The sequence below is a fragment of the Lipotes vexillifer genome, unplaced genomic scaffold (assembly GCF_000442215.2).
Source record: "Lipotes vexillifer unplaced genomic scaffold, Lipotes_vexillifer_v1.1 scaffold291, whole genome shotgun sequence".
NCBI lineage: Eukaryota > Metazoa > Chordata > Mammalia > Artiodactyla > Lipotidae > Lipotes > Lipotes vexillifer.
In genome coordinates, this window is record NW_006794559.1 from 395,198 (window position 1) to 421,985 (window position 26,788).

A 26,788-nucleotide genomic window follows, 5' to 3' on the forward strand; every position below is an offset into this window, starting at 1 on the left:
TCTGTTGCTTACATTCTCATCAGAGTTTTGTAATGCATTCATTTATTCAATAAATATTTGTTGCCTACTATGTGCCAGCTGGGGATACAGCAATGAACAAAACATGCAAATCTCTGTCCCCGTTGAGTTAATATCTTTTGTCTTTGATAGACCTTTGGTCTCTTAGTTTCAGATTTTTTCTCTAAGGCAAATGATATGAGCAATTTATGTTTATTATTAAATATGTAGTCACATAAGTTATTTCCATTAGAACAACCAAATAGCCTATGAAATGTAATGCCCATTTTTACATAAGGAGAAACTAAGGAGGAGAGGGTAAGAAACTTGCCCAAGGTCACAGTGTTGGTAAGTGGTGAAATCATGCACAATTGAAACCCAAATTGGACTGCAGTCCTTACTGTTAAATACAGGGCTTGTAACAGTTTGTCTTATAAAAGTAAGTAGTTTATGGTTAGTTGACGTTATTGGATTCCATTATTTTAAGGACATCTGCCTCAATCAGAAAGTGAAGCAAGCTTGGGTGAGTTAGAGTAGTTATGCTCAACCTAGTCAGCCCTCAAACCCCCTTTTAGAATAAGTATTTTATAACTTTCCATAGTCTTTCTTAAAATGAAATGCATAGAAACAATTCATGTACACGTACAAGTTTTTAAAATATCAATGTATGGCCTTAAGTGGATACAAAGAAGAAATAGAAAGTAATGTCTAATAAAATGGCATGCTTTTCCACATATAAATGCTAGGGCCTGACCACAACAAAGACACAGTAGACTGGGTGATTTCTAAGTGACCTATACAAATGCAGTAGCTAAAAATGTGGACTGATACAGAGGTATCATTGGCGGTTCGAACACCATGATTTCTGTTACTGTTGGTGATTTGAACTGGTGATTTCCAGAAATGGTGAAGTTCTGGACAAAACAAAATATGTATTCCTTCTCAATTTATACAGTATTTACATTTTGCGGGGGGCGGGGTGGGGACATCATGGTACATTAAAACCAGGCAAAAAATAATTTGTGAGTTAGGTTCTAGGTTCAGATCATTATAAATGAGTTTTTCATTTATGTAAGTGTCTGGCATAATCATGCAAGATGCATGATAAGAAAGTCAGATGAGTTCTTCGTAAGCATTTGTGTCACAGATGTAGGGCATATAGTACCCCTGGCCTTTGCATTTCCTCAATCTGTGACAACCAAGAAGCACCTCCTGATAGGAATAGTGCCCCTGCTGAGGACCAGGTTAGAGAGGATTTAGGGGAGCTAAAACTAAAGGTTCGTATGTGATAGAGTTATTACCAGAACTTAGTAGAAACTTTTTTCCCCATGCTATTAAGCTGAAAAGATAGTTTAGGTCAATGACAAAACATTAACTGATGAAACATTCTATTGTTTTAGTAGTTGATTATCTACAAGTCTTTTTTTTTTAATTTTATTTATTTATTTTTGGCTGCATTGGGTCTTCGTTGCTGCACGTGGGCTTTCTCTAGTTGCAGCGAGTGGGGGCTACTCTTCGTTGTGGTGCACGGGCTTCTCATTGTGGTGGCTTCTCTTGTTGCAGAGCACGGGCTCTAGGCACACAGGCTCAGTAGTTGTGGCTCACGGGCTTAGTTACTTCGCAGCATGTGGAATCATCCCGGACCAGGGCTCGAACCCACGTCCCTTGCATTGGCAGGTGGATTCTTAACCACTGCACCACCATGGAAGTCCCTTATCTACAAGTCTTGAGTTACACACTATTTAAGTCTAATTTCAGATTTTTCTTCCTCTGAATTTAGAATAAGGTAAAATGTTAGCCAGAACTTTTAGGAGTTGTGACTCTGAAATAGGCAAAGGTAGATAGAAAATGCATACTTAAATTCCACAGTGACCAAACTTGACATCAAAGAGAAATCGGGTGATATTGGATGCTTCAAATGTATCACAGGATCTAGTATTTACTATATGTGTGGGTATTGGAAGGACAGAGAAAAAGGGATTCCTTCTGGTTATGAAAAAATTCTTTGCCAGTCTTAAGTGTTGTTGTGGTTATTATAGTTGCACTGGTTTTAATTTTTACTTAGGTTTAAATCTTTATGTGTTTCTAGTTAACATTAGGCAAAAGGAACATATATATGTGGTTGTAGGTAGAATATCTGCATAATGTTGATTGCTAAGTTATTACTCAGTGAAAAAGAATACTAGTATTTCTTTGTTGTCTGCCTCTTGATGTTCTGGCCAATGAGGCATCATAAAGTGACTCTTGAACACAGACCTTATTTATTTCACCTTTTCTAGGCTGTAAATGACTCATGCTACCAGAATGATGATTCGGTCCTAAAATCCCTTGTTGAGATTGCGGACACTGTTCCAAAGTATTTACGTCCTCATTTGGAAGCAACTTTACAGCTAAGTCTGAAGGTAAATTAAATACTTAGGTAAATGTTCCGTTTCTTATTTTCCATGAGTAAACTACTAAATGTGTACAAATATGTCTTTTTTTGTAGTTGTGTGGAGACACCAGCCTCAATAATATGCAACGCCAGCTTGCCCTTGAAGTAATTGTGACCCTCTCTGAGACTGCAGCTGCTATGTTAAGAAAACATACCAATATTGTTGCACAGACTAGTAAGTCAAAAGTCTTTAAGTAGTTGGTGTTACGGTGGCAAAATTGTTGGATAAGTTTGCTGAGAGTTGTGCAAGTCCACAGATTTTATTGGTAGAAGGAATGTCCTTTCAAACTCAGGTGATTCTGGGGAAATGCACTTATACATTAACTGCATGGACCCAACATGATGGCCATGCTACAGCACCCTGAAACCTCAGAATAGCAGTCATGACTTATAATACCTGGAAGTAGATCGAAAGATGTACAGGACCTCTATGGGGAAAATTGGATGACGCATTGAAAGACTAATAGCAGAAGCAAATATTAGTACTCCTCAGATTAACCTAAAAATTCAATATAATTTTAGCCAGAATCACAATAGAGTTGGTCATGATAAGATTGATTCTAAAATTTGTGTGGAAGAACATAGGGTCTGGAGTAGCCAAGACAATTGTGATGAATAAAGTACACATCTTGCCTATCAGCTATGACGATTTAGAGTTTGTTGATGGTGCAGGTAATAGATGAGTTGGATAGAACGAAAGGGTCCAGGAGCAGATCCACTCACATGGAGACAGAATGGACTTAAAAAGGTAATTCATCAAAGGTTGTTGGCACAACTGGTTATTTCTATGGGAAAAACATATCCCAACTTCAAATATCGTATGAAACCCAATTTTCAGTTGATTAAACGTGAAATAATAGATACATTTTATAAGTAAAGCTTTTAATAGTAGAAAGTGATTTTTTTTTTAAGACTGAGTCAGAAACCATAGATGCAAACATTATTAAATTTGTACTAAAACAATTTTTTGACCATCCAGATACATCATAAGTAAAATTAAAAGATAAGCCACAGACTGAGAGAAAGTAGTTCATTGCACACACATCAACAAAGTTTTGGTGTCCAGAAAATAGAAGCTGGGAACAGGAAGTTCGCAATAGAGGAATCTGAAATAGCTATTAAACACTGCTCAGTCTCCATAAATACAAATGTAATTAACTGTCAAATACCAACTGTCAGAAAGTTTGACAATATCAAGTGTCGATGAAGGGTGTGGAGCAGAGAGAACTCACAGGAGCGCTTCACACCTTGAACAATATACAGACAGGCCTCCTTTGACCTTCCCTTAGGAATCAAGTCTATGCCGCCACTATGGAGAGCAGTTCAGTGGGTTTTAGTAATATTAAAGATGCTTGTAACAATTTCATGCCCTGAACTCACACTTGTCAAGGAGATATGTATAAGAATCTCATCAAAGCAAATTTTATAATAGGAAAAAAATTAGGAACAACTAAAATGTCCACCAACAGGTTAGTGTGTTTATATAATGAAATGCTATGAAGTAATGCAAATGAAATCCATGTGTGTTGAGAAAAAAGCAAATTGCCAAAGGATATATATAGTGATAGCATTTATTATATAAAAGTAAAATCTTGGAATAGTACTATATGTTATACATAGAGGAAACTATATAGTTCAAGTGTAAAAACAGTTTGGTAGTGAGAAACATTGATTTTATTATGGTGCTTGCTTCTGGTGAGGGAGGAAGAGGATGTAACAGGATTTGGAATATCTGACTTTTATCCTTAATGTTACTTCTTAAAAAGAACAAGATCTAAAGCCAGTGTGATAAAAAAGGCAAAAATGTAACAAACCAGATTTGGGGAGAACAGGCAAATAATTTTTTTGTTTTACTCTTAGAAGCAAAGCAAATCCTTTGTTTTTTACTTCTTAAAGTTGTTAGTACATGGTGATATTGACAAAATTAAAGAGACAGTTTTCGGGTATGAAATAATTATTTTCTTTAGTTCCTCAGATGTTAGCCATGATGGTGGACCTTGAAGAGGATGAGGACTGGGCAAATGCGGATGAACTAGAAGATGATGATTTTGACAGGTAGTCACACAGACTAGAAACCGTGAAGGTTCCTTGACAGGGTAGAGCAAGGTCAGGTGGCAGTGAGGGCTTAGGGTTACAAGGCCTATCTCTTTCCCACACTGTATTCCGTAAATCTGAAGTTAAACTTCTAAGTTTGGAATATCAGACGTTTCGGCTTTCTCCGTTGTGTGTTTTTCTGTACCAAATTTTGTAAATACTTATCTTTAATAAAGTAGCTATCTTTATTACCCTGTTTTAGTCTAAATTTTCTTCAAGAATTTTTTAATAGTATCTTCTAAAATATATATAAGGAAGTTTTATTGTGATAAATGCCTTTATATGCATAGACCTTAACTTAGAATAGTTGTTTCAGCAAATCCCCTGTATTTTCCCCAAATAATGCAATTTATGTTTAGGATAGAGAGGAGGCAATGATGGTGAGATTCATACACTGGGTGACAGTAACACTGAAATTACTATTAAGTTTCAATTAGTAAGTACCCATGAATACAGATTCCTGTGGAAAAGTCGATCAGAACTTATATTCACTGTGAAGTAGTGATAATGACTCCTTACATATATGAAACATTGCACTTCAGAGCAGCTATTTTAATTTGATTCTTTCAGTGGTCCTGAAGGGTATAGTATCATATTATAGATGCAGAAATGGAGAGGGAGGATTCAGTGATTTGTCCAGGGTTGTCTAGCCAGTCAGTAGGCTGGGTTTAATACCACTTACCTCACTCTTCCCAGTGAATCATACTGCCTTACCTCCTTTTCTTAAAAAGAACTGAAATAATTTCCCCAGAGGACTGGTAGTTGGTGTAAGCTACTATAACAGATATTAGATAGAATTAGACATTCGATTTACAGAATATATGGTGTCTTTTTGAAACTTAGTCCTATTTTTTAAAATGACTGACTTTTGGCCTAAATACTGCTCTTTAGAAGTATGAAAATAATGCTTGACTGGAAATCATCAAATAGGGCTGAAGAGAAGACTGGGCTCCAATCAGGTTTTCTTGCCCTGGTTCAGTTACTGTTATGTGCTGCTACCTGGCTTAATTTGCCCTGTAAAAGGCACTTAACATTTATATGGTGCTATTTTTTTTCTGGACTGGGTGAATAAGATTTTATCTGTAGGTAAATAAGGCGTAAATATATTTTCAAGGTCAGTTTAAGTCTAAGAACCTGTTCTGAAGGTCATAGTTTCATCTTTCTGGTCTTGCCTTCACACAGAACAGTTAAAGATTATGCACATGACAAACTCACTTGCTTATCTTGCAGTTCTAAAACAGAATAAATGTGCAAAGGCTTTTATGCCCAAATTTTTCTCCAGTTTTTAGGGAAAAAAACTAGAATTGACTTTCACCAATGCATAGTGTTTTGCAATGCAAATTGCACCCCTTAAAGATGAATAAGCTCACAGTGAGGAGAAAATCACATACAGGCTCAGTACCTTTTTCAGTTTTCTATGTTCTCCCCACTGATAAGTTTGAAGAATATATTTACAGGAAATGATATACACAAGGCTCTCCTAAACACTCTGCTTACCCCTCTGAGGCTTGAAAGTGTCAGAAGCTAAGTTTTAACCAGTGAGTGGTGTGTGGGGGGAGAGCAGGAAAAGGCTTGAAAGATCAGATTCAGACATAAGACTTTTAAACCACAATGAGGCACGATAAAAATTTCATCCCCCCTCTTTTTTAAACTAGGGTTTTTAACCCACAGCTTCACTACATATATTAGAAAGACCACTTGAATTAATTCTTCTTCAGTCCCAGTTTAATAACGTGTTTAGAAATATGTCTGTGCAGTGTCCTATTCTTGTGTATTTTGCTTATGTCACGATTATATCATTTTGTTTGTGTGTAGCAATGCGGTTGCTGGTGAGAGTGCTTTAGACCGAATGGCTTGTGGACTTGGTGGAAAGCTCGTCCTGCCAATGATCAAGGAACATATTATGCAGATGCTTCAGAATCGTAAGCTGTTATCTCTTTCAAGTGCTAGAATAGTGGAGTGTGGCTTTCCAAATCTTAAACTCTAACAAATGCTTAGACTGTGTCTAAAAGTCAGTCTTTGCCTTTTTATATTCCATGTTTAACCTAATTCTCATTGATAAAATGCTATTCAGTCATCTTTAGAACCACTCAGTCTTACAGTAAAGAATATTTTTTCCTCAATACTGCAAATATTATTCAATTCTCCTTCCCCAGAATGGGCTTCAGTTTGTGGGAAAAAATTAAAAATTCTAAGGAAAATTGACAGATTTACTCCCTAGCCAGAAATATCTAAATTTGAATTTAAATAAAACACCATTATTTGAATGTTTATGAAGTATGCATGTATTTGATTCACAGTCTTCCTTCATCTAATATCTTTTATTTTTAAAAAAAATACCTACTTCTAGAGCAGAAGCTACTTCTATATTTCTCCTTTTATATTCCTAGCAAATATTTGCTCATTTGTTAGCCTTGTACCTGTAATTTGTATCAGTAACAAAAGTTGTTGTTTTTGTCCTTTTAATTACAAAGTTAATGTGCTTGATGTTTTTTAAAAATTCAGATGCAACTGAAAGTCCCTTAACTTAGATTCAGGGGTGGCCACTGTTAACAGTCCTCTGGGACTTGAGTCTCTGACCTCATTTATGCACATGTACAGTTGTGTTTAACATGAATATAGCATACAGATCCCATGCTTCCGCTCCCCAGTGTACCATATTACCACACGATGGCTTCCCTTTCGTTTAACAGCCACGTAGCATTCCACAGTTCCCCATTAAACCATAATAGTTCTATTGATAACAAATAATGCTACTGCATACACTCTTCTACAAAAATCCTGGCTTACATGTATGAACATGTGTATCTATAGCACGTATTACAAGAGACAGACTTGAGGGTCAAACCATTGATTTGGGATCTTAAAGTAGTGAAATGGAATCACAGAATACCAGCTTAACATGAAAGTGAATTTTTTGAGAACTCCAGCCCTTAGCCTTTACCTAGGTCCTCCTTATCCTGTAAGATTCTTATTTATCCTAAGAAGGCATGGTCCATAACCGTTATCCTTTTTTTTTGTTGTTGTTGTTGTTGTTGTTGTTTTGTTTTGCTGTACGCGGACCTCTCACTGTTGTGGCCTCTCCCGTTGCGGAGCACAGGCTCCGGACGTGCAGGGTCAGCGGCCATGGCTCACGCGCCCTGCCGCTCCGCGGCATGTGGGATCTTCCCAGACTGGGGCACGAACCCGTGTCCCCTGCATCGGCAGGCGGACTCTTAACCACTGCGCCACCAGGGAAGCCCCCTTATCCCTTTTTAGTGATGTGATTTTACATCTGAGTCTTGAGTAATAGTTTTTCCCTTTTTTACTCCCTAAATTTTGAGGGTTTTTTCCCAAACGGATAGAGACAGTCAACATCACAGGTTGCTCAACCTATTAAAGCTACTAGACAGAATCTAGCTTTTCATTTTTAAGATGAAGAAAGTAAAGCCCAGAGACATGAAAGGTTACACACGGTCACCCAGCTATCAGTGTTTCACCGCTGCTTAATGCCATTCTTCAAATATGTTGTGGAACTGCTTGTGATTTGTAGTTAAAGAATTTAAGTTCCTGCTACAGCATAACTAGCTGGCTGCAGAAGCCTTCCCATGTATGGCAATGAACTCTTAATAAAGATTTGTTACTGTTAAATGTATGGCTTTGAGCAAGTCTGGACCTTTGTTTCCTTCCTTATCTGTTAAAAAATAAAAAAAAATAGGAAAGTGATGCTTGCCCTACACCCACGTTTGGAGTTAGGATCCAAAGGTGTATTTAATACTTCATGTGAAAAGGGCTTTAAAACGCTGCATATTTTCCAGTAACTTACTCTATACCCCACTTTATTTTAGAAACAGTTTTACTGTTTTTTCTTTAAATAGTAAACACCAATATTTTTAATTTTTGGCTTTATTTTATTTATATTTGGGTCTTTGTTGCTGCACGCGGGCTTTCTCTAGTTGTGGTGAGCGGGGGCTACTCGTCGTTGCGATATGTGGGTTGCTTATTGCAGTGGCTTCTCTTGTTGCAGAGCACAGGCTGTAGGTGCGCGGGCTCAGTAGTTGTGGCTCACAGGCTCCAGAGCGCAGGCTCAGTAGTTATGGCACATGGGCTTAGTTGCTCCGTGACATGTGGGATCTTCCCGGACCAGGCCTTGAACCCGTGCCCCCTGCATTGGCAGGCAGATTCTTTTTTTTTTTTCTTTTTAATATCTTTATTAGAGTATAATTGCTTTACAGTGGTGTGTCAGTTTCTGCTTTATAACAAAGTGAATCAGTTATACATATACATATGTCCCCATATCTCTTCCCTCTCGCATCTCCCTCCCTCCCACCCTCCCTATCCCACCCCTCTAGGTGGTCACAAAGCACCGAGCTGATCTCCCTGTGCTATGTGGCTGCTTCGCACTAGCTAGCTCTTTTACGTTTAGTAGTGTATATATGTCCATGACACTCTCTCACTTTGACCCAGCTTACCCTTCCCCCTCCCCGTATCCTCAAGTCCATTCTCTAGTAGGTCTGCATCTTTATTCCCGTCTTGCCCCTAGGTTCTTCTGACCATTTTTTTTTTTTTTTTTTTTTTTAAGATTCCACATATATGTGTTAGCATGCGGTATTTGTCTTTCTCTTTCTGACTTACTTCACTCTCTATGACCGTCTCTAGGTCCATCCACCTCACTACAAGTAACTCAGTTACGTTCCTTTTTATGGCTGAGTAATATTCCATTGTATATATGTGCCACATCTTCTTTATCCACTCATCTGTTGATGGACACTTAGGTTGCTTCCATGTCCTGGCTATTGTAAATAGAGCTGCAATGAACATTTTGGTACGTGACTCTTTTTGAATTATGGTTTTCTCAGGGTATATGCCCAGTAGTGGGATTGCTGGGTGGTATGGTAGTTCTATTTGTAGTTTTTTAAGGAACCTCCATACTGTTCTCCATAGTGGCTGGATCAATTGACATTCCCACCAACAGTGCAAGAGGGTTCCCTTTTCTGCACACCCTCTCCAGCATTTATTGTTTGTAGATTTTTTGATAATGGCCATTCTGACTGGTGTGAGATGATATCTCATTGTAGTTTTGATTTGCATTACTCTAATGATTAATGATGTTGAGCATTCTTTCATGTGTTTGTTGGCAATCTGTATATCTTCTTGGAGAAATGTCTGTTTAGGTCTTCTGCCCATTTTTTGATTGGGTTGTTTGTTATTTTGATACTGAGCTGCATGAGCTGCTTGTAAATTTTGGAAATTAATCCTTTGTCAGTTGCTTCATTTGCAAATGTTTTCTCCCATTCTGAGGGTTGTCTTTTGGTCTTGTTTATGGTTTCCTTTGCTGTGCAAAAGCTTTTAACTTTCATTAGGTCCCATTTGTTTATTTTTGTTTTTATTCCCATTTCTGTAGGAGGTGGGTCAAAAAGGATCTTGCTGTGATTTATGTCATAGAGTGTTCTGCCTATGTTTTCTTCTAAGAGTTTGATGGTGTCTGGCCTTAAATTTAGGTCTTGGCAGGCGGATTCTTAACCACTACGCCACCAAGGAAGCCCCCAATTTTTTTTTTAATCTTAAAATTCAAAGGAGGAAAACCATTTTCAAATCCCAGTACCATCCCATTACATTTGCTGAACGTAATTCTAGGAACTCTGCACATTGAGAATGTATGAGACATAACTTTAAAAATGTCTGAACTAAATACAGACATCTTTCTATTTCAATGTTTATGCATTAAAATTTTTTTCTTTACTATTTATTTTTGTGTGTTTTTTAAATTAAATTTAATTTGTTTGCACTGAGTCTTAGTTGCGGCTTGCTGGTTCCTTAGTCACGGCTGGCAGGCTCCTTAGTTGTGGCATGCGAACTCTTAGTTGCGGTATGCACGTGAGATCTAGTTCCCTGACCAGGAATCAAACCCAGACCCCCTGCATTGGAAGCGTGCAGTCTTAACCACTGCACCACCAGGGAAGTCCCTTGTGTGTTTTTTAACTGAGTTATAACTAACATAACATTATATTGGTTTCAGATGTGTAGCGTAATTTTTCAGTATTTGTATACATTGCAAAATGATCATGGCAATAAGTCTGTTTACTCCTCTTTAAAATGTGTCCAGTATGCAAGGATTAGTATCAGATATTGGTTTCTTAGGATTATTATTCCTCAGTTGAGAAATTTGGCTTAATGGTATATTGAGTAATTGAAATACAGTTAAAGCATATATATAATAATGTTATCATAAATAATAATAATAAAGTTTTAATGTTTAACAGAAAAAATTAGCAGTTTTTCAGAGGAATGAGTTACAACAGACTTCATCTTTACATGGGGTTTGGGCTCCCCAAAGGAAAGGGAAAAATTAAGTCTAATGTCTAATTTAGGATTTTTCTACAACTTAGTTAACCCTTATACCAGTAGTTCTCAAACTTTCATTCTCAGGATCCTATTACACTGAGGATCCCAGGGTGCTTTTGTTTTGGGTTTTTTGTTTTTGTTCTTTTGATCTGAACATTTGCTCCCCTTTATAATACGGTGAGAGCATTTTTTTTTATTGGAGTATAGTTGATTTACAATGTTGTGTTAGTTTCAGGTGTACAGCAAAGTGAATCAGTCATACATATACATATATCTACTTTTTTTTAGATTCTTTTGCCATATAGGTCATTACAGAGTGTTGAGCAGAGTTCCCTGTGCTATACATATACAGTAAGTTCTCATTGGTTATCTATTTCATATATAGTAGTGTCAATCCCAATCTCCCAATTTATCCCTCCCTCTGCCCACCATATTGCCTTTTAACTTTCAGAGTAGAAATGCTTGTGTGACATAACCACTGTGACAGTGAAGTAATCCAGTCAGGCACTTTTTCTATTTTTCTGGTTAATAAACATGTATAAAAGTATTTTGTTACTCTTTTCCAAATAAGGAGAACTTCCTTATACTTCTGACTACAAGAATGACATGTTTGTAGTATCTAATTGCTGTTCCTTGCTGTGTAATTTGTTCTGTAGCTGACTGGAAGTATCGGCATGCAGGATTAATGGCCTTATCTGCCATTGGGGAAGGATGCCACCAGCAAATGGAAGGAATTCTAAATGAGATAGTAAATTTTGTTTTGCTTTTTCTTCAAGATCCTGTAAGTACCAGTAAATATTTGATTCATAATTATTGCCTTAGTTTCACATGGGACCCTATTGCCTTTACTAATACAAAGGCACCTATTCCAGCATCCCAGAGTGAGGTATGCAGCCTGTAATGCCGTGGGACAGATGGCTACAGATTTTGCACCTGGTTTCCAAAAGAAATTCCATGAGAAGGTAAGTAATGAGTCTGCAGACACTCAAACTCTAAGAAGAGGGATGGCATTTGAAAATGTCTGTGTGTGACTTCATTTCACAGGTGATTGCAGCTCTGCTGCAGACCATGGAAGACCAGGGCAATCAGCGTGTGCAGGCCCATGCCGCTGCCGCTCTCATTAACTTCACCGAAGACTGTCCCAAGTCACTACTTATTCCATATTTAGATAATTTGGTGAAACATCTGCATTCCATCATGGTCCTTAAACTTCAAGAGGTAAGTTTCGATATCTTTAAGCTCCCTATTTATAAAGATTAATTTAATTTGATAGGTAAGACCTGGAGAAAGAGGGACTTTTCAGAATGGCCATAAAGAATAGAAAGTTAGGAGGAAGACATTCCAGGCTGTTCTTAGTATAATTCAGGCTTGACCAGAGAATGGGCTGCTCAGTATTAGACTTGGGAAAGATATGGACTAAAGGTTAGGTAAAAGCAACATGTGAATTGCCTGGAAAACAAGCCAGAGTTATTTTTGAACTCTGTAAATTATTTATGTAAATTTGGAATTACATAAATTAATTGCTGCAAGAAACCATGAAAAAGTGATTGTAGGAAATTAGCATAGTAGCAACATGAGGCATAAACATAAATGGGGAAGATTTAAGGCAAGACCATCATACGATTATTGTTCAGCGAGTTTGAATGGTAATAGTCGAAATTGGAAGGAAAAGTGATTCTGAAAGATGCTTCTCAGGAAGCATTAGCTGTTTCTCTCTGCCAGTTTGAATTTTAAAAGATGAAAGAGAAAGAAGCAAAAAGTGTTGACCACTCTCCTAACCTGGGTGAGAGAAATATGTAAATATGTAAAAAAGAATATCCTTTTTGTTTTAAATATGTTGAATTCTTAAAATAAGGCCTGGCCATCCAAATAGAAGACAGTTTATAGTTTCAGCTTAAGTAAGAGGCAACCTAAAAACAAGTGAATGATGTCAATGTAGCATCATGAGAGAGAGAAGATTCAGGTAAGAAAGGCAAAGATTGAAGCCCAGTTTGTTGTCAAATATAATGAAAATAAATTTCTACTCTAAAGTGAAATGAATAAAAAAGACATGCAAAATAAAAGCCGCTTAACTATTGTATTCAGCAGACATAAAGTTACTGTCAAATCGCTATATTAATACTCAGTTTCTATACTTTAGTTCATGATGAACTGGTAACAGTTGGTAAACCACACTGTGCCTAGCACTGGTCTAAAGGAGAACAGGGAGGAAGAGAGGAAATAATGTCTCAGAAGGCAGAGAAGGGGCTTTAAAGCAAAGGATGCGTGCTCAGTGTCCAATGACAGCAAACTAAGAACATGATACAGGAACATGTGTGTATCTGAAAACACACAGAGGTAGACAAGTTGAAGGCAGATCGGTTAGGTTAGTTATATCAGGAATTGATGGATCAGATGTGACATTACTGGTAGATTTGGGTAAAGGGCTGAAGTGTGAAGGGTGCCTCTGTATAATCCCCCCTCCCCTCATAGGTCCAATATGTGAGATACAGACTGAAGGAAGGAGTTGCTAAGGTGGGCTGGGGAGGAGGGTAAAGTATGTGAGCAAGAGCAATGCAAAGGGAGAGTAGCCAAGGAAGAAGGACATTCCAGGAAGATCAGAGGCCAGTTATGACATGAAACACAGAGCAGATGCTGAGATGCAAAAGAAGGGAGTAAGCTGACCTTTTAAAGGTGTGTTGGGGCTTGTGGTACAAGGAGAAAGAGCTCTGCCGAGAGCAGCTGTGGTTGACGAGCGGCGTGAGGAACATCTGGAGTAGTCCAGGAGCATGGTGTTAAGGAGAGAACATCACACATAAATACAAATAGTTCAGCGCCGTTCTTATATTTGCTTTAAGACCTACAGTCTCCAGTGTGGCTGCCGGAGGGTGGGCTCAGCTTGCGATTTCAGAAAAGCCCTCGGGAACTTTCAGGGAGTGTTTCTTCCGTGTTCTCATTTGTGTGATTGTTGTGTGTCTTCCTTCTAGTTGATTCAGAAAGGCACCAAGTTAGTTTTGGAACAAGTTGTGACGTCTATCGCATCAGTTGCAGATACTGCAGAAGAAAAATTTGTCCCCTACTATGACTTATTTATGCCATCACTGAAGCACATTGTTGAGAATGCAGTTCAAAAGGAACTCAGACTTCTCAGAGGAAAAACTATTGAATGCATCAGCCTCATTGGTCTGGCTGTTGGGAAGGAAAAAGTACGTGATTTGTAGTACGTCGAATTTTTTGTTTGAATTTGGCTACGGAGGCATTGAGGGTACCAGAGGGTTTTTTCCTTCTAATAAATGGTTTTCTGGATACTTGTTTTTTCCCATCATCTTACTCTCATATTACTTTAATTTTATATATAAATAAATTGTTTCCTTCATTTTTTCATCGCTAATATTAAGGTTTCTTCTTAACTCAGTTATGCTCTTGAAACCTTCTCTTATGGGTACAGTCTGTCTCTGTGGAGGCTTGTGGAATTCAAGACCCATATGTTTAGTTTCGCCCACTTGAACATGTGCTTGGGAACATTCCAGTTGCTTTTCTGTTAATCCAAAAAGCATTGAGTGTCCCAAGAGAAGTTTATATGCATATAGTTCTTCAGAAAATAATTAGCAAGGACGATGGGCCAGTGTGTTTTTCTTCCTAGCTAACGTCTCAGACCTGTCAAAGCTAATTCAGAAGAAGCTCCTCTGTCATCAGCCCATGTTCTGATTCTCAGAGCTTTCAATATAGAACCTTTCTGTCTGATTTCCTCCAAAACCAGCATTATTATCTTATAAACTGTTTTCTGGAAGACACTGAGAAACTAACCAGTAAAACATTTTTATGTTCTGTTCTCTGCATTTTGGCTTTAAAACTATTTTTGAAACAGTTTATACAATGGAGTTTGCCAGAACTACGCAGAGAGTTAAATGAAAATCATATAGTTCTGTGGAGCAACCCAAAATTATCTTTCTGGATTTGGATTATCTTTTTACTGCTGGAAATACATAAGCCATGGACCAAAACTTGATGCCACTAGAATTATCTTTATACTGCAATTCATTTTGACCTTCACTGGAAAACGTATTTTTCTAGAAAAAGCACTAAGTCCATTGCAATATAGATGAAAAATGTTTAATATAATACTTTTATCTGAGGGGTTATAACCCGTGTGGGAAATGTAACAGATCTGGGGGGAAAGTTTTATTATTACACAAGAAACAAAAATTGGTGGCAGTAGTGCCTATCTGATGTGATATACATGAGTAATATTAGTGTCTTTTTTCCCCAAATATTTCCTGACAGTTCATGCAAGACGCATCAGATGTGATGCAGCTATTATTGAAGACGCAGACCGACTTCAGTGATATGGAAGACGATGACCCTCAGGTAAAGCAGCCCTCACATGCGCTTGCATCCTTTTGGTCGATAGCTCTGGGTTAAATGTATTAAAAAACGAAATCGAGTAATAGGTTTCTTGTGATAATATCAACCCGTGGTTTCAGAGACATTCTTCACTGGTTTTCCTTCTACTTGGCACACCGTTTTTTCCTCGGTCCCTTCCAGGCTGCTCCTCCTCTGACTAGTTTTTGGTTCCGTTGGGGTTCTGTCGTGCCAGGCTCTCTTACCTCTTCACTCTCCTTGAGCAGCGTCATCCATAGGCACGGCTTCGGTTTTCCTTTATATGGTTGTGGCTTCAGGTCTGTCGCCGAATTCAGGGTTTATTTGTCCAGCCCCTTACTAGACATCACCATGTGGATGTCTCCTGGCCCTTTGCATGCCAGATGACGTCCCTCCCCTGTCAAAAGCAACAGAAATACAGAAACCCAGCAGTTTTAGAGCATGTCATGCTCTTTTCTCTGCCTGTGAAAAAGCTCTCGTTGAGCTTAGAAAGAACCCTCCCCACTCAGCCTGGCTAACTTCTGCGCGTAGTTCACGGCTGGTACCAATCTCAGTGGTGGGTACTGAGGACCCTGTAGTAAGAACATCGTGAATGTCTGTCACAATCTTCATGATAGTCACAGTGCCTACTGCACCATGAGCGTTCAATCAGTAATTGTTGGCTTAAATTTTAACTTTACACAGCCACTCTGCAGTTGTTTTCCATACTTAAAAATGCTTTTTCCAAACACTTAAAAATTTGTTTTGTTTTGTTTTTTAAATTAGGAGTGGGGAGTGCGTTTGCACATGCAGGCATGTGAAATAGACAAATATATAGATGGTTGCTGGAGGGTAAAAAATCACTTTTGGGGCCATGGGGATGAATTGGAACCAGATACAGTAGTAGTAGAAGAGGTGTCTTAAATGTGGACGACCCCTTACACAGAAAACTTAAACAGCTAGGAGAAAGAACTGAATGGAACTTTAGTCAGTAGACAAAGTCAGGTAAGTTCCTGCCTTCGAGAAAATTAGTGCTTAGGGGTTGATATGTTTAAGTGGGCTTTGTTAAATGATTCAGATGCTGTTACAGAAAACTATATATTTTGAAATATATAGTTTCTTGAAAGTAGGAAAAAATAAGACAGGGTCCTGGGCTCTTGCCTCAGCTGTTGTCTGTATCCTAGTGTAGAAGTTCACAGTGATTTTCCATATGGTTTCTGAACATTTTAAGTATGTGACCTTAGAAAATGCACTTACTGCTTAAAGAGCCATGAATGTAAAAACATCGTTTCCATGAAACAGGGAAGGGGCTTTCTTTATGTCTTATTTATCCACTTTTTATTAAAAATCAGTTTTAATTTAATTTTAAATTTTTCTCCCCAGATCTCTTACATGATCTCAGCATGGGCCAGAATGTGCAAAATCCTTGGGAAAGAATTTCAGCAGTACCTTCCAGTGGTTATGGGACCTTTAATGAAGACAGCTTCCATTAAGCCTGAAGTAGCCCTTTTAGATAGTAGGTGTCTTCATGAGGACATGGCAGTTGTAGAATTTCTCTTTGTTACCATTTTTAATATGAATTTTCTTGCTTCTTTGTTAATAGCCCAAGACATGGAGAACATGAGTGATGATGATGGTTGGGAATTTGTGAACCTTGGAGATCAGCAAAGTTTTGGTATTAAAACTGCAGGACTGGAAGAAAAGTCAACTGCTTGTCAGATGCTGGTAATTATAATGTTTACTGAACTTTGTTTTATAACTTCTCATAATGAATACATATAATGTATATGTATATATTTCATTATATATATACTTAGGTATATTATATTTATATATTTCATAGGAGTGCTTTTCACAGATGCTGAAGAAGTTATTTTGAAGGGCCAGGAATATATTCTTTAATAAATATAGAAACCTTTAGACCCAACATTTCCACTTATGGATTTCCATCCTAAAGAAATGTGGATAAAACCTTTCATTACCAGTGCTGTTTTTAATAACAACAGCAACAAAAATGAATAGCCCAAATAACTATTGTTAGGAAGATGATCAGTAATTACTGTGCCCTGGAGTATTACATAGCCATTACAAAGCTACCTGAGGGGGAAGGATTTTTGCCTGTTTTGTGTTTAGTGTATAGTAAGTGGCTAAGGAATATTTTTGAGTGAACAAATCTGCTCACAGTATTAAAGATAAAGTTGGTATCATTTCATTGTATTTAAAAAAATAGACATGGTAGGAAAATCAAAATGTTTACGGTGATTATTTCTTGTGGTATTATGGGGTCTATGTATAGTCTCTTTGAGTTTCCTTTTTTAAACCTTCATGAGCATGTGTTGTAGACAGTGAGAGTTTTTTGTTTTTGTTTTTTTACAAATAGAATTAAGAGATTTTGGTAACAACGTTGTAAATCAAACTTCAATAAAAAAGTATTTTAAAAAGAGATTATGGTATATTACAAATCTAGCAGTTAAGTAAGCCTAAATAAAAGTTAATGGCTTAAATTTTATTTTGTATTAGTAAAGTATTGTGTTTTCTAATTCATTTAAACATATATTTCTTGAACTTATTCTTACCAGTACTTAATTACCTATAATTTATAAACAATTGGGATTTTCTGTAGTATCGCTCAACTTGAGAACAAATATAAATGTAACATCTTGTACAAAATTACCAGCTCTTTTCATGTAGTGAAAGAGAATAAAGAAACAATTATTTTAAGACAACAATTTTTTGTTTCATCTGTTGAAATGATTTTTTTAAAATTCAGAATAGCATAAGCTTGTTTGTTGCAGATTTATAGAAGTGATGTGCTGTGATTACATTTTCAGGTTTGTTTTTTTTTAATTTTAGGTTGCCTTAATTAAGTAGCATCTTTTGTTTGAAGTATTTTCAGAGTGCTGAAACTTTTGCTAAATTCTCCCCCCTACAAAATAGGAATATGAAGTATTCCCCCCTTCGAATGACAATATATACTACAGTCGTTTCATGGTCCTTTCCCATTTTACAATTCCCTTTAGTTAAAAGACTAATTTCACAGTCCTTCATACAGCTCTAAATGTAGTTAGCTCTAGTTAGGATATAACATTCTGTGGTCCTCATGGTTTTGCAGTTTGTTAATAAATATTAATACATCAAAATTAACATGGGTCTTGTTTTCTCTTCAAATACTTTGGTTTCAGGTTTGCTATGCTAAGGAATTAAAAGAAGGCTTTGTGGAGTACACGGAACAGGTTGTGAAACTCATGGTCCCTCTACTGAAATTTTATTTCCATGATGATATCCTGTAATTTTTGAACAGAAAACATTTCTAGATTTACTTAAATTGTAGGCTGTTGACGTATTAGACTTAGTGTAACCGAAGTAAGCGTACATCACCAGTATTCTGTTTACACTGACAGTGGTTTCAGGTTATAAACTTGGTTCTTTGCAAGTGCCTTTGTTTCACTTGTGCCGAAAATATGAAAAAGAAAATGTCAACTATCCTCTAGTTGACAGTTCTCTGTGGAGCACTGAAGAGCTTTAAGGATTGTTATTTTATTAGCAAATGTTTATGGTTGTGTATAATTGCTGCTTTTCCCAAATATCTTTTGGTGATGTTAAGCAAGAGCTTTTAACAAGTTAGAGACCAACTTATAGTACTTAACTTTCTATATAGCTCATTTCAAATGTGGATAATACCTCTGGAGAGAAATGTCTCTTGGTAAATCTGTGTGCAACAGTTTTCCTCCTCAGTATAATGGTAGTTGTAATTAATATGTATAGGTAGGTTTTTATGCCATTTCGTGTGCGCACACACACACTTTCGTAAATGGGTTAAAAAAAATGACAGCCCAATGGAATGGTAGAGCCTGGACCCAAAACTGTCTGGCTCCAGAGCCACTTTGTTGTAGTTCTTCATGCAGTATCCTGCAGCGGCATCCTTTACAGAAGATGGTTTTTGCCCAGCAGACTTCCCATAATGCCTGAAGACGGACCAGAATTTTTTTTTTTTTTTTTTGCGATATGTGGGCCTCTCACTGTCGTGGCCTTTCCCGTTGCCGGACGCGCAAGCTCAGCGGCCACGGCTCACAGGCCCAGCCGCTACGCGGCTCACGGGCCCAGCCGCTACGCGGCATGTGGGATCCTCCCAGACCGGGGCACGAACCCGTATCCCCTGCATCGGCAGGCGGACTCTCAACCACTGCGCCACCAGGGAGGCCCCAGAATTATTTTTAAGAGGAAGTCTCAAGACCTTATTTTAGAAATGATGTTAGATAGGGAGAGGCAACTCATCTTTATTGAAAACTGAAGAGGCTGATTCAGGAAGAGATCCTCAGTAGTTTTCTTTAGTAAAGTCATTGCTTCAGTTGCATTTGTTAGAAGCATGCATTACCTCAAATTTGGGGATAGGTACATTCTGAGACATACTGTGAGAGTCCCAGGTCCTTCCTCAGTCATTTTTATGTTTAGGGGTTACATTTGAGCCTTCATTCCTGTTATATTGTAGGTGACAGAAAAGACAGGAGGTATGCCTTGGGGACAGGGAGACTTCTGTTTTTATATGCAGGTTATATTTAACACAAGCTCTTGGAGAGCAGTCTTAGATCAACAGAAGTTGCCTAGCGCTCCACAATCTTGAGGATAGTGATTACACTAAATGTAATCTAAGGATAGTGAGTACGTTTTCCTTAACAATGAAACGTGTTCGAGTGGCAGCAGCAGAATCCATGCCTCTTCTCCTGGAATGTGCAAGAGTTCGTGGTCCTGAGTATCTCACACAGATGTGGCATTTTATGTGTGATGCTCTAATCAAGGCCATTGGCACAGAACCAGATTCAGATGTCCTCTCAGAAATAATGCACTCTTTTGCAAAGGTAAATCTTTTTCTCTTCAAAAATATGTATAAGATTGTGTGTCTATTTATTAGTCTTGCTAAATAAATGGGGGATTTATTTTTATGCTGTAACAGAAATTTTTCTTTTTCTATCAAGAATGTTTAATATTTTGGTGCTTTCACTCTTTTTGTTTTTCTTTCTTTTCAAGAGTAGCTCTTCTTGTATTATGGTCTTCATTAGTTTCCATCATCATTATCTGGTAATCCAGCTACAGAAACTTGGCTGTCATCATCCAAGTCATGTCTAGTTTCTGTCCTGTTCTCTCTCCCCTAAATTCCCTTCTGTTTTGTGCTGTATCTCTTCTTTTTGCTGTTGAAAGAGCCTCACTTGGTCTATTCCAGAAGCCATTCCTTCTTTTGCTCATAGTTCATTTGCCTTTCCTCAAGCATTAACTTGCTCTTTGACTCACTCCCCTTCCCATATTCTTGGTCATCTCCATTGCTCACAGCTCCATAGCTTGCTCCACAGTTTGGTTTAAAAATTCTTTATTTGTCCCTGTTTACGCTCCTGAAGTTCAGATTTTCTTTTATTTTTCCAAAGACCGCATGCTTCCATGTCTTTGCCTGTATCGTTCCCTCCGCCTATAATAGCCTTTCTCCAGCACCATCTTTGTACAGAGTATGCATGTAGTAACTGAGCTCCTTAGAAGCTGGTCTTTTCCATCTTTGAATCTGCAGCAGCCACCGTAATTCCTGGCACTTAAGACGTGCTCAGGACATGTTTAAAGGAAAAATATTTTTTAAATTCTTCTCTTTAAAATACTGGCATCGTAGCAAATACAAACCAAGTGGATTTACTCATTTAATCATTAATCTTCCAGGGTACTGAGTTATGTTCATTTTTCTCACACCTCCATCTGATTTTTTTTTTTTTGGCTGTGTTGGGTCATTGTTGCTGCGCGCGGGCTTCTCATTGCAGTGGCTTCTCTTGTTGCGGAGCACGTGCTCTAGGCACACGGGCTTCAGTAGCTGTGGCTCGCGGGCTATAGAGCGCAGGCTCAGTAGTTGTGGCGCACGGGCTTAGTTGCTCCGCAGCTTGTGGGATCTTCCCGGACCAGGGTTCTTAACCACTGTGCCACCAGGGAAGTCCCTCCATCTGATTCTTAATGGAGTTTAACTTTTGACTCCAAAAACACTTAAATCTTATGAGTTGCTTTCTTTCCTCAACCTCGTTTTAGTGCATTGAAGTCATGGGAGATGGATGCCTTAACAATGAACACTTTGAAGAGCTGGGAGGTATATTGAAAGCTAAACTTGAAGAACATTTTAAAAATCAAGAATTGCGGCAAGGTGAGCGTTCCCTGCTTTTATTTCTGAATGTGATCCTTGACCATTTTGGCGACCATTTAAAGACATTTATTTGGGTGTGTTTTAGTTAAAAGACAAGATGAAGACTATGATGAACAGGTGGAAGAATCACTACAAGATGAGGTAAATTATTCCATTTAGAACTTAATTTACACGACCATTTGCATCTGGAAGATAATGCTTAAGTTTCTGATTCATCTGACTTCTCATAAGATGTACTTCTTATTAATCTTTAGTAGAAAAATCTGACATGTATTTCATGTATTAATTTAGAGAATAAGTAATTTGAAATTAGCTGATTTGTGTTTTGGATGCTCTGTGTGCGTTTTGTTGCAATGGCCTCACATATGAAAGCACTTTGGAGCTCACCTCGTGTTTCCTTCTACACTCTCACAACCATCTGGTATATTTGGTGGTGCTTTCACCATTTTAAAGATGAGTGAACTCAGACTCAGATGTTGAATGACTGCCTACAGCCGCACTGTTGACAGTCTCATGCTTAAGGCCGGATCTTTCTATGACACCAGCTGTCTTTCCACTGGACCACAGAATTGTGCAAATTTCCCCATAAATAATATGCATGCAGTGGTTGACATAATTCTTCACATTGTTAGTCAGTTCTCTCACCATCAAACCACTTGATGCCATCAAACATATTTCAGCTGTGTGTTTAGGGTCTGTCACGTGGCATGTGGCCATCTGGTGGACCGGTGCTGACATGTGCCGGCCATCCCAGTCCTCTGCAGGGTGCTCACACGCTGACACACACATTGTTCCCAGGGACGTAAATAACTGACCCCACATCTCCCCACCATCCTGCTCCCAAACCAGAAACATTCTTGCAGAAAACAAAAAAATAGTAAAGTAAAATCACTTTTGTTTCAGATCTTTGAGATTTGGGTTAATTTTTCAACCGTATATTTTGAATATATTCCAAGAAAAGTATTTGCAGTAAGTGCAATACTTACCACACTCCTTCCTTTCTTTCCATAGCCAGACAAGAGACATCACTGGGGTAACCTCATTCTCTGGACTCTTGCTATGCCCTTAAGAAAGTGAAGAGAAATTTAATTTTGTACTTTTCTTATGTTTTATATAATAAATGTTACTGTTAATAATAGTAGGGGTACTTTTTAAATACATATGGGTATGTATGTGTTTGTTTTTTTTAGGATGATAATGATGTTTATATTCTGACCAAAGTGTCAGACATTTTACACTCAATATTCAGTAGCTACAAGGAAAAAGTGTTACCATGGTTTGAACAGCTGCTTCCGTTAATTGTCAACCTAATTGTAAGTGTTACCTCTTTTTGACAATTATTTTAGATAGTTGACCTGGAAATCTTTCCTTACAGCATTTGAAAACTTACACTTTCAAGTCAGAATGGATCATAGAAATCATGGTTTCCACTGTACCTCTTTAATTTACCAAGTTTATTGCATTTTGCCCTGGGTATTTTCTCCTTCAAGTATATGCTTGAAGTTTACTAATTAGGTTTTCCCTAGTTCCGCTAATTTATAATAGAGTCTGAAGGCATAGAACTGATTTTTTTAATTTCAGATTATCTATACCCTGCTGAGTTAACAAATGGAAAAAAATGGTTGCAGGTTTTTGTTTTGGTTTTTCAGTAGACACTAGAAAATTCCGTTTTGATCCTTACTATGTACCACCAGCAATCATAGATTCTGGATGATAGCCTTATATATTCAATTTTTAAAATGTATTATAAATTATAAGCAGTCATCAGATATTTATGGGGTTTTTTGGCTTTCAGTTTTGTGTTCCATGATATTTAGTACTGCAGTATCTTTTTTTAAATGATTTAGGCCCGTATGACATCCTGTTGAATCAGTACTCTAAAGTTAAATCTTTGCAGCTTTTACTGTTGTTGTGTTTTTTAAATACAGCATTGCCATCATCTTTTTTGTAAAGTAAATGTATATACATAGCTGCTGCTGTCAGTTCTTCCTGGTACTTGGTAATGTCAGATTGTGGAATTCTATAACAAATCACCCAAGTCTTTTAAACCTACACTTTATTAAATCTATGTAGTAGTTTGAGGGTTGTTATTCACAAGAACTGATGGTTACTCTGTTGTTTTTCATTACCTATATCAGGAATATCCATGTAAGATGGCAGCCTATAGTGAATAAGTGTTTCTTTACGATCTCTTTTTGTTGTTGTTCCATTAGTTCATGTCTTTTATTAACTAATACACAGTGACTTGTCTTCTGATTTGTTGAAACAATATGTCAGACAACATTTGCCACAGTAATGTCTGTCAAAGTAGCTGGCCGTAAAAACTCCAGCACCACATTCGTCTGAATAGTCAAAGCTTAAAAGAGTATCTCTTTTGTAGTGTCTACATAGACCGTGGCCAGATAGACAGTGGGGCTTGTGCATCTTTGATGATGTCATAGAACACTGTAGTCCAGCCTCATTTAAATATGCAGAATATTTCATAAGGCCAATGCTCCAATACACATGTGACAGCAGCCCAGAAGTCAGGCAAGCAGCTGCGTATGGCCTGGGAGTCATGGCACAGTACGGCGGAGACAACTATCGTCCTTTTTGTACAGGTACTTTTGTTTGTTACGTTATGTGCATCTTACCCCAGGCATCCCTGTTATCCCTGCCTTGCTTCCCCCCACCCCCGCACACCGCCCGCCCCGACAGACATACACTGCTTCATTCTCTTTTCCTTTTTCAAACATCTTACTGTAGCACTCAGGAGTTTACCGCCCTCATGCTCGTGGAAGTGAAATCTGAGTGCGGCCACAGCCTCCTCACCTCAGTCCCAGGGTACAGTCCACTTGGGGCTTGGAGGGCATACTTTTAAAACACGTTGGCGTCCCTGTAAGTTCAGCACGGGAATATAGCTGGGCGGCTTTCAGAAGCTGCGGTACACCGAGGTGATCAGGAGTGTGAATCCGGAGGCTGCTGACCTCCTGGGCCTACAGATTAGTGGGGTGCAGGTGCTCCTGAGCACGCCAGGGCAACCCCCGTTTCCCCGTGTCTGGTTCTGTAGTCACAAAAACAAACATTTCTTGCACTTGAACATTGCCTCACTATAATTCATACCTGGACCAGAGATGAGAAATATTTATGGGCATTTGCATGAAAATGTGAGACTTTAAATGACTTTTTTTCAAATGCTTATTTTAGAAGCACTTCCACTACTGGTAAGAGTTATTCAGTCTGCTGATTCTAAGACCAAAGAAAATATCAATGCTACAGAGAACTGCATCTCGGCAGTAGGGAAAATTATGAAGTTCAAGCCTGACTGTGTGAGCGTTGAGGAAGTCCTCCCACATTGGCTGTCTTGGCTTCCACTACATGAGGATAAGGAGGAAGCTGTTCAGACTTTCAGTTATCTTTGCGACCTGATTGAAAGGTAAGAAATGGGGCAGGTAGGCCTTATTTCCTTCCCTTCACGTAACACAGTGCTTCCTGTGCACAGCTTCCAGGTGTCTTTATAAATTGGGTTAAGAAGCCGTGTCACAGTTAAGAGTGCCGTATAAGCACATCTAATTTTGAGTTACTCTTTATGGAACTCAGTTCAACAGATCATTATAGAATGTGATGTTCAAGGAAGGTTCTGTTCTGTCTCCCACCCCACTCATTCATTCATCCATTCACTCACTAGCTTTACTGAGGTATAATTGACATACCATTCATTAGTAGAATGGGATCAAAGAACATTGTTAGTACTATTCTTTGACCCTCTGAAATACTAGTGTTTTTCTTTGGATTAAAAAATCAGTGGTATAAGGGAAATATACCAGACGGGCAGTCAGGATCTGGTCCCAGACCTCTGTCATTAATAGTATTATTTTGTGCCTGTGAGTGTAGCTAAGAATTGCAGCAACCTTGGAGGTTATAGAAGCCATCAAATCAAAGGCGTGTTCATTGGTGGGGTCTGTTTTTCTAAGTCCAAGTTCCCCTAGGTACTGGATCTGGGCTCTGGCACTATTAATTACTCCTTTTAGTTCATAAATAAATCCCAGGGCTACAACCACTCATCTCCTGGAGTTTGTAGAAACAGGCCAATGGCTATATTCCCTCATGCCTGTTTAAGTTCTCGTTCACACAAATACTGGGAGTCTTCACAGGGAGGACATCATCATTAAGGAACGTAGCAGCCATCCTGGAGACCCCTACCTGCGCCTGCCTCTGCAGTGGCCACTTCTCCGTCACGCTGTTTAATCACCTCCCTTGGAGATGACTACTCTGGAACTTTCTTAATGAAAAACGTGGGGATTCTAATTAGATTCACTGTTAGGTTTCTTCCATGAGACTTGACTGGAGCTTATTTCCCGGCTTGCATTTAGATCTAAGCCTGTATTATCTTTTTGAACTTCCAATTTATTTTAGAAACCATTTTGCAGTGTCTAAATAAAATTTGTGTTAAGGAACTGTTCTTAGTAATGTCTTGGGGTTTTTTTAACTTATATATATATATATAATTTACATGGCAAGAAACTGAAAAGCTAATAAGTAAAATTAGCTGGTTTTCCTCCTACTGAATTTAAAAGGCAGTTGATTTGAGTGAGTATATAACCATTGTATAAAGACATAATAACAAAATTCAGTGTTGGGGGAAAGGTGTAGAAAAGTATGAGTGCTTCAGTGATTTCCTGTTAGAATTTTCATTTACAGTGGTTGTCTTCTCTTTCTGTTTTCAGTAATCACCCGATCGTTCTTGGCCCTAACAATACCAATCTGCCCAAAATATTCAGTATAATTGCAGAAGGAGAAGTGCATGAGGCAATTAAGCATGAAGATCCCTGTGCCAGACGTCTGGCTAATGTCGTTCGCCAAGTCCAGGTAAGCTGCTTTGGTCAAACTGGGGAAGAAGAGCTGAAACGTTACTTGCTTTTGGCTTGTTTTTCATATTCTTCTCTATTAGAGGAGTGAAGTAGAAATCCAGCTGGCTAAGGAAATTTCATTTTTATATTCTCTTGTCATCAAGCCTCAAATGGATTACACTTATTATAATCTACCCATATATTCTCATTATTTATTAAAACTAAAACCTGTATCTTAAATCTGAGACTAGCACGTACTCACTGTGTAGTTTTTCTGCATATCTGTGAAGAAAAAAACATGAGATTTTAATAGTAGTAAAACTGTCAGCTACCAATGACTTTTCCTACCTAAATTCATGTGTATAGATTACTTGAACGTGTCACCTAAAGTGTAGCTTTATCAATGCAAAAATGAGAAAACTTACTGTAAATGAAATAAACTTTATAGAAATGAAGAGATTTCTTGCTTTTACAATGATGTTCATCAAGCTAATCTACTGGAAAGAAGGTATTTTGGCATTATTTCAGTCTACCTAATGATGATGATTAAGATACTTCCCAGTGACCGTTTTCGCCGAATCTAAATGTGTGACAATGTTCTTTCCC

The 26,788-nt window shown here is 38.0% G+C and overlaps 1 protein-coding gene across 2 annotated transcripts in view; it reads left to right on the forward strand.

Annotated features, from left to right (window-relative positions):
• Nucleotides 1-26,788, forward strand: part of IPO5 (importin 5) — a 56,117-nt gene that overhangs the window by 27,707 nt on the left and 1,622 nt on the right. For both annotated transcript variants that reach the window (XM_007467216.1, XM_007467217.1), the window contains 19 exons: nt 2,277-2,399; nt 2,486-2,606; nt 4,399-4,486; nt 6,341-6,447; nt 11,506-11,630; nt 11,722-11,811; nt 11,894-12,067; nt 13,816-14,034; nt 15,113-15,196; nt 16,571-16,703; nt 16,791-16,912; nt 18,370-18,466; nt 19,871-20,043; nt 21,242-21,353; nt 21,439-21,494; nt 22,544-22,666; nt 23,734-23,953; nt 24,540-24,768; nt 26,060-26,201. In XM_007467216.1, coding sequence (XP_007467278.1) covers nt 2,277-2,399; nt 2,486-2,606; nt 4,399-4,486; nt 6,341-6,447; nt 11,506-11,630; nt 11,722-11,811; nt 11,894-12,067; nt 13,816-14,034; nt 15,113-15,196; nt 16,571-16,703; nt 16,791-16,912; nt 18,370-18,466; nt 19,871-20,043; nt 21,242-21,353; nt 21,439-21,494; nt 22,544-22,666; nt 23,734-23,953; nt 24,540-24,768; nt 26,060-26,201 — 2,538 coding nt within the window. The remainder of the gene's footprint in view (nt 1-2,276; nt 2,400-2,485; nt 2,607-4,398; nt 4,487-6,340; nt 6,448-11,505; nt 11,631-11,721; nt 11,812-11,893; nt 12,068-13,815; nt 14,035-15,112; nt 15,197-16,570; nt 16,704-16,790; nt 16,913-18,369; nt 18,467-19,870; nt 20,044-21,241; nt 21,354-21,438; nt 21,495-22,543; nt 22,667-23,733; nt 23,954-24,539; nt 24,769-26,059; nt 26,202-26,788) is intronic.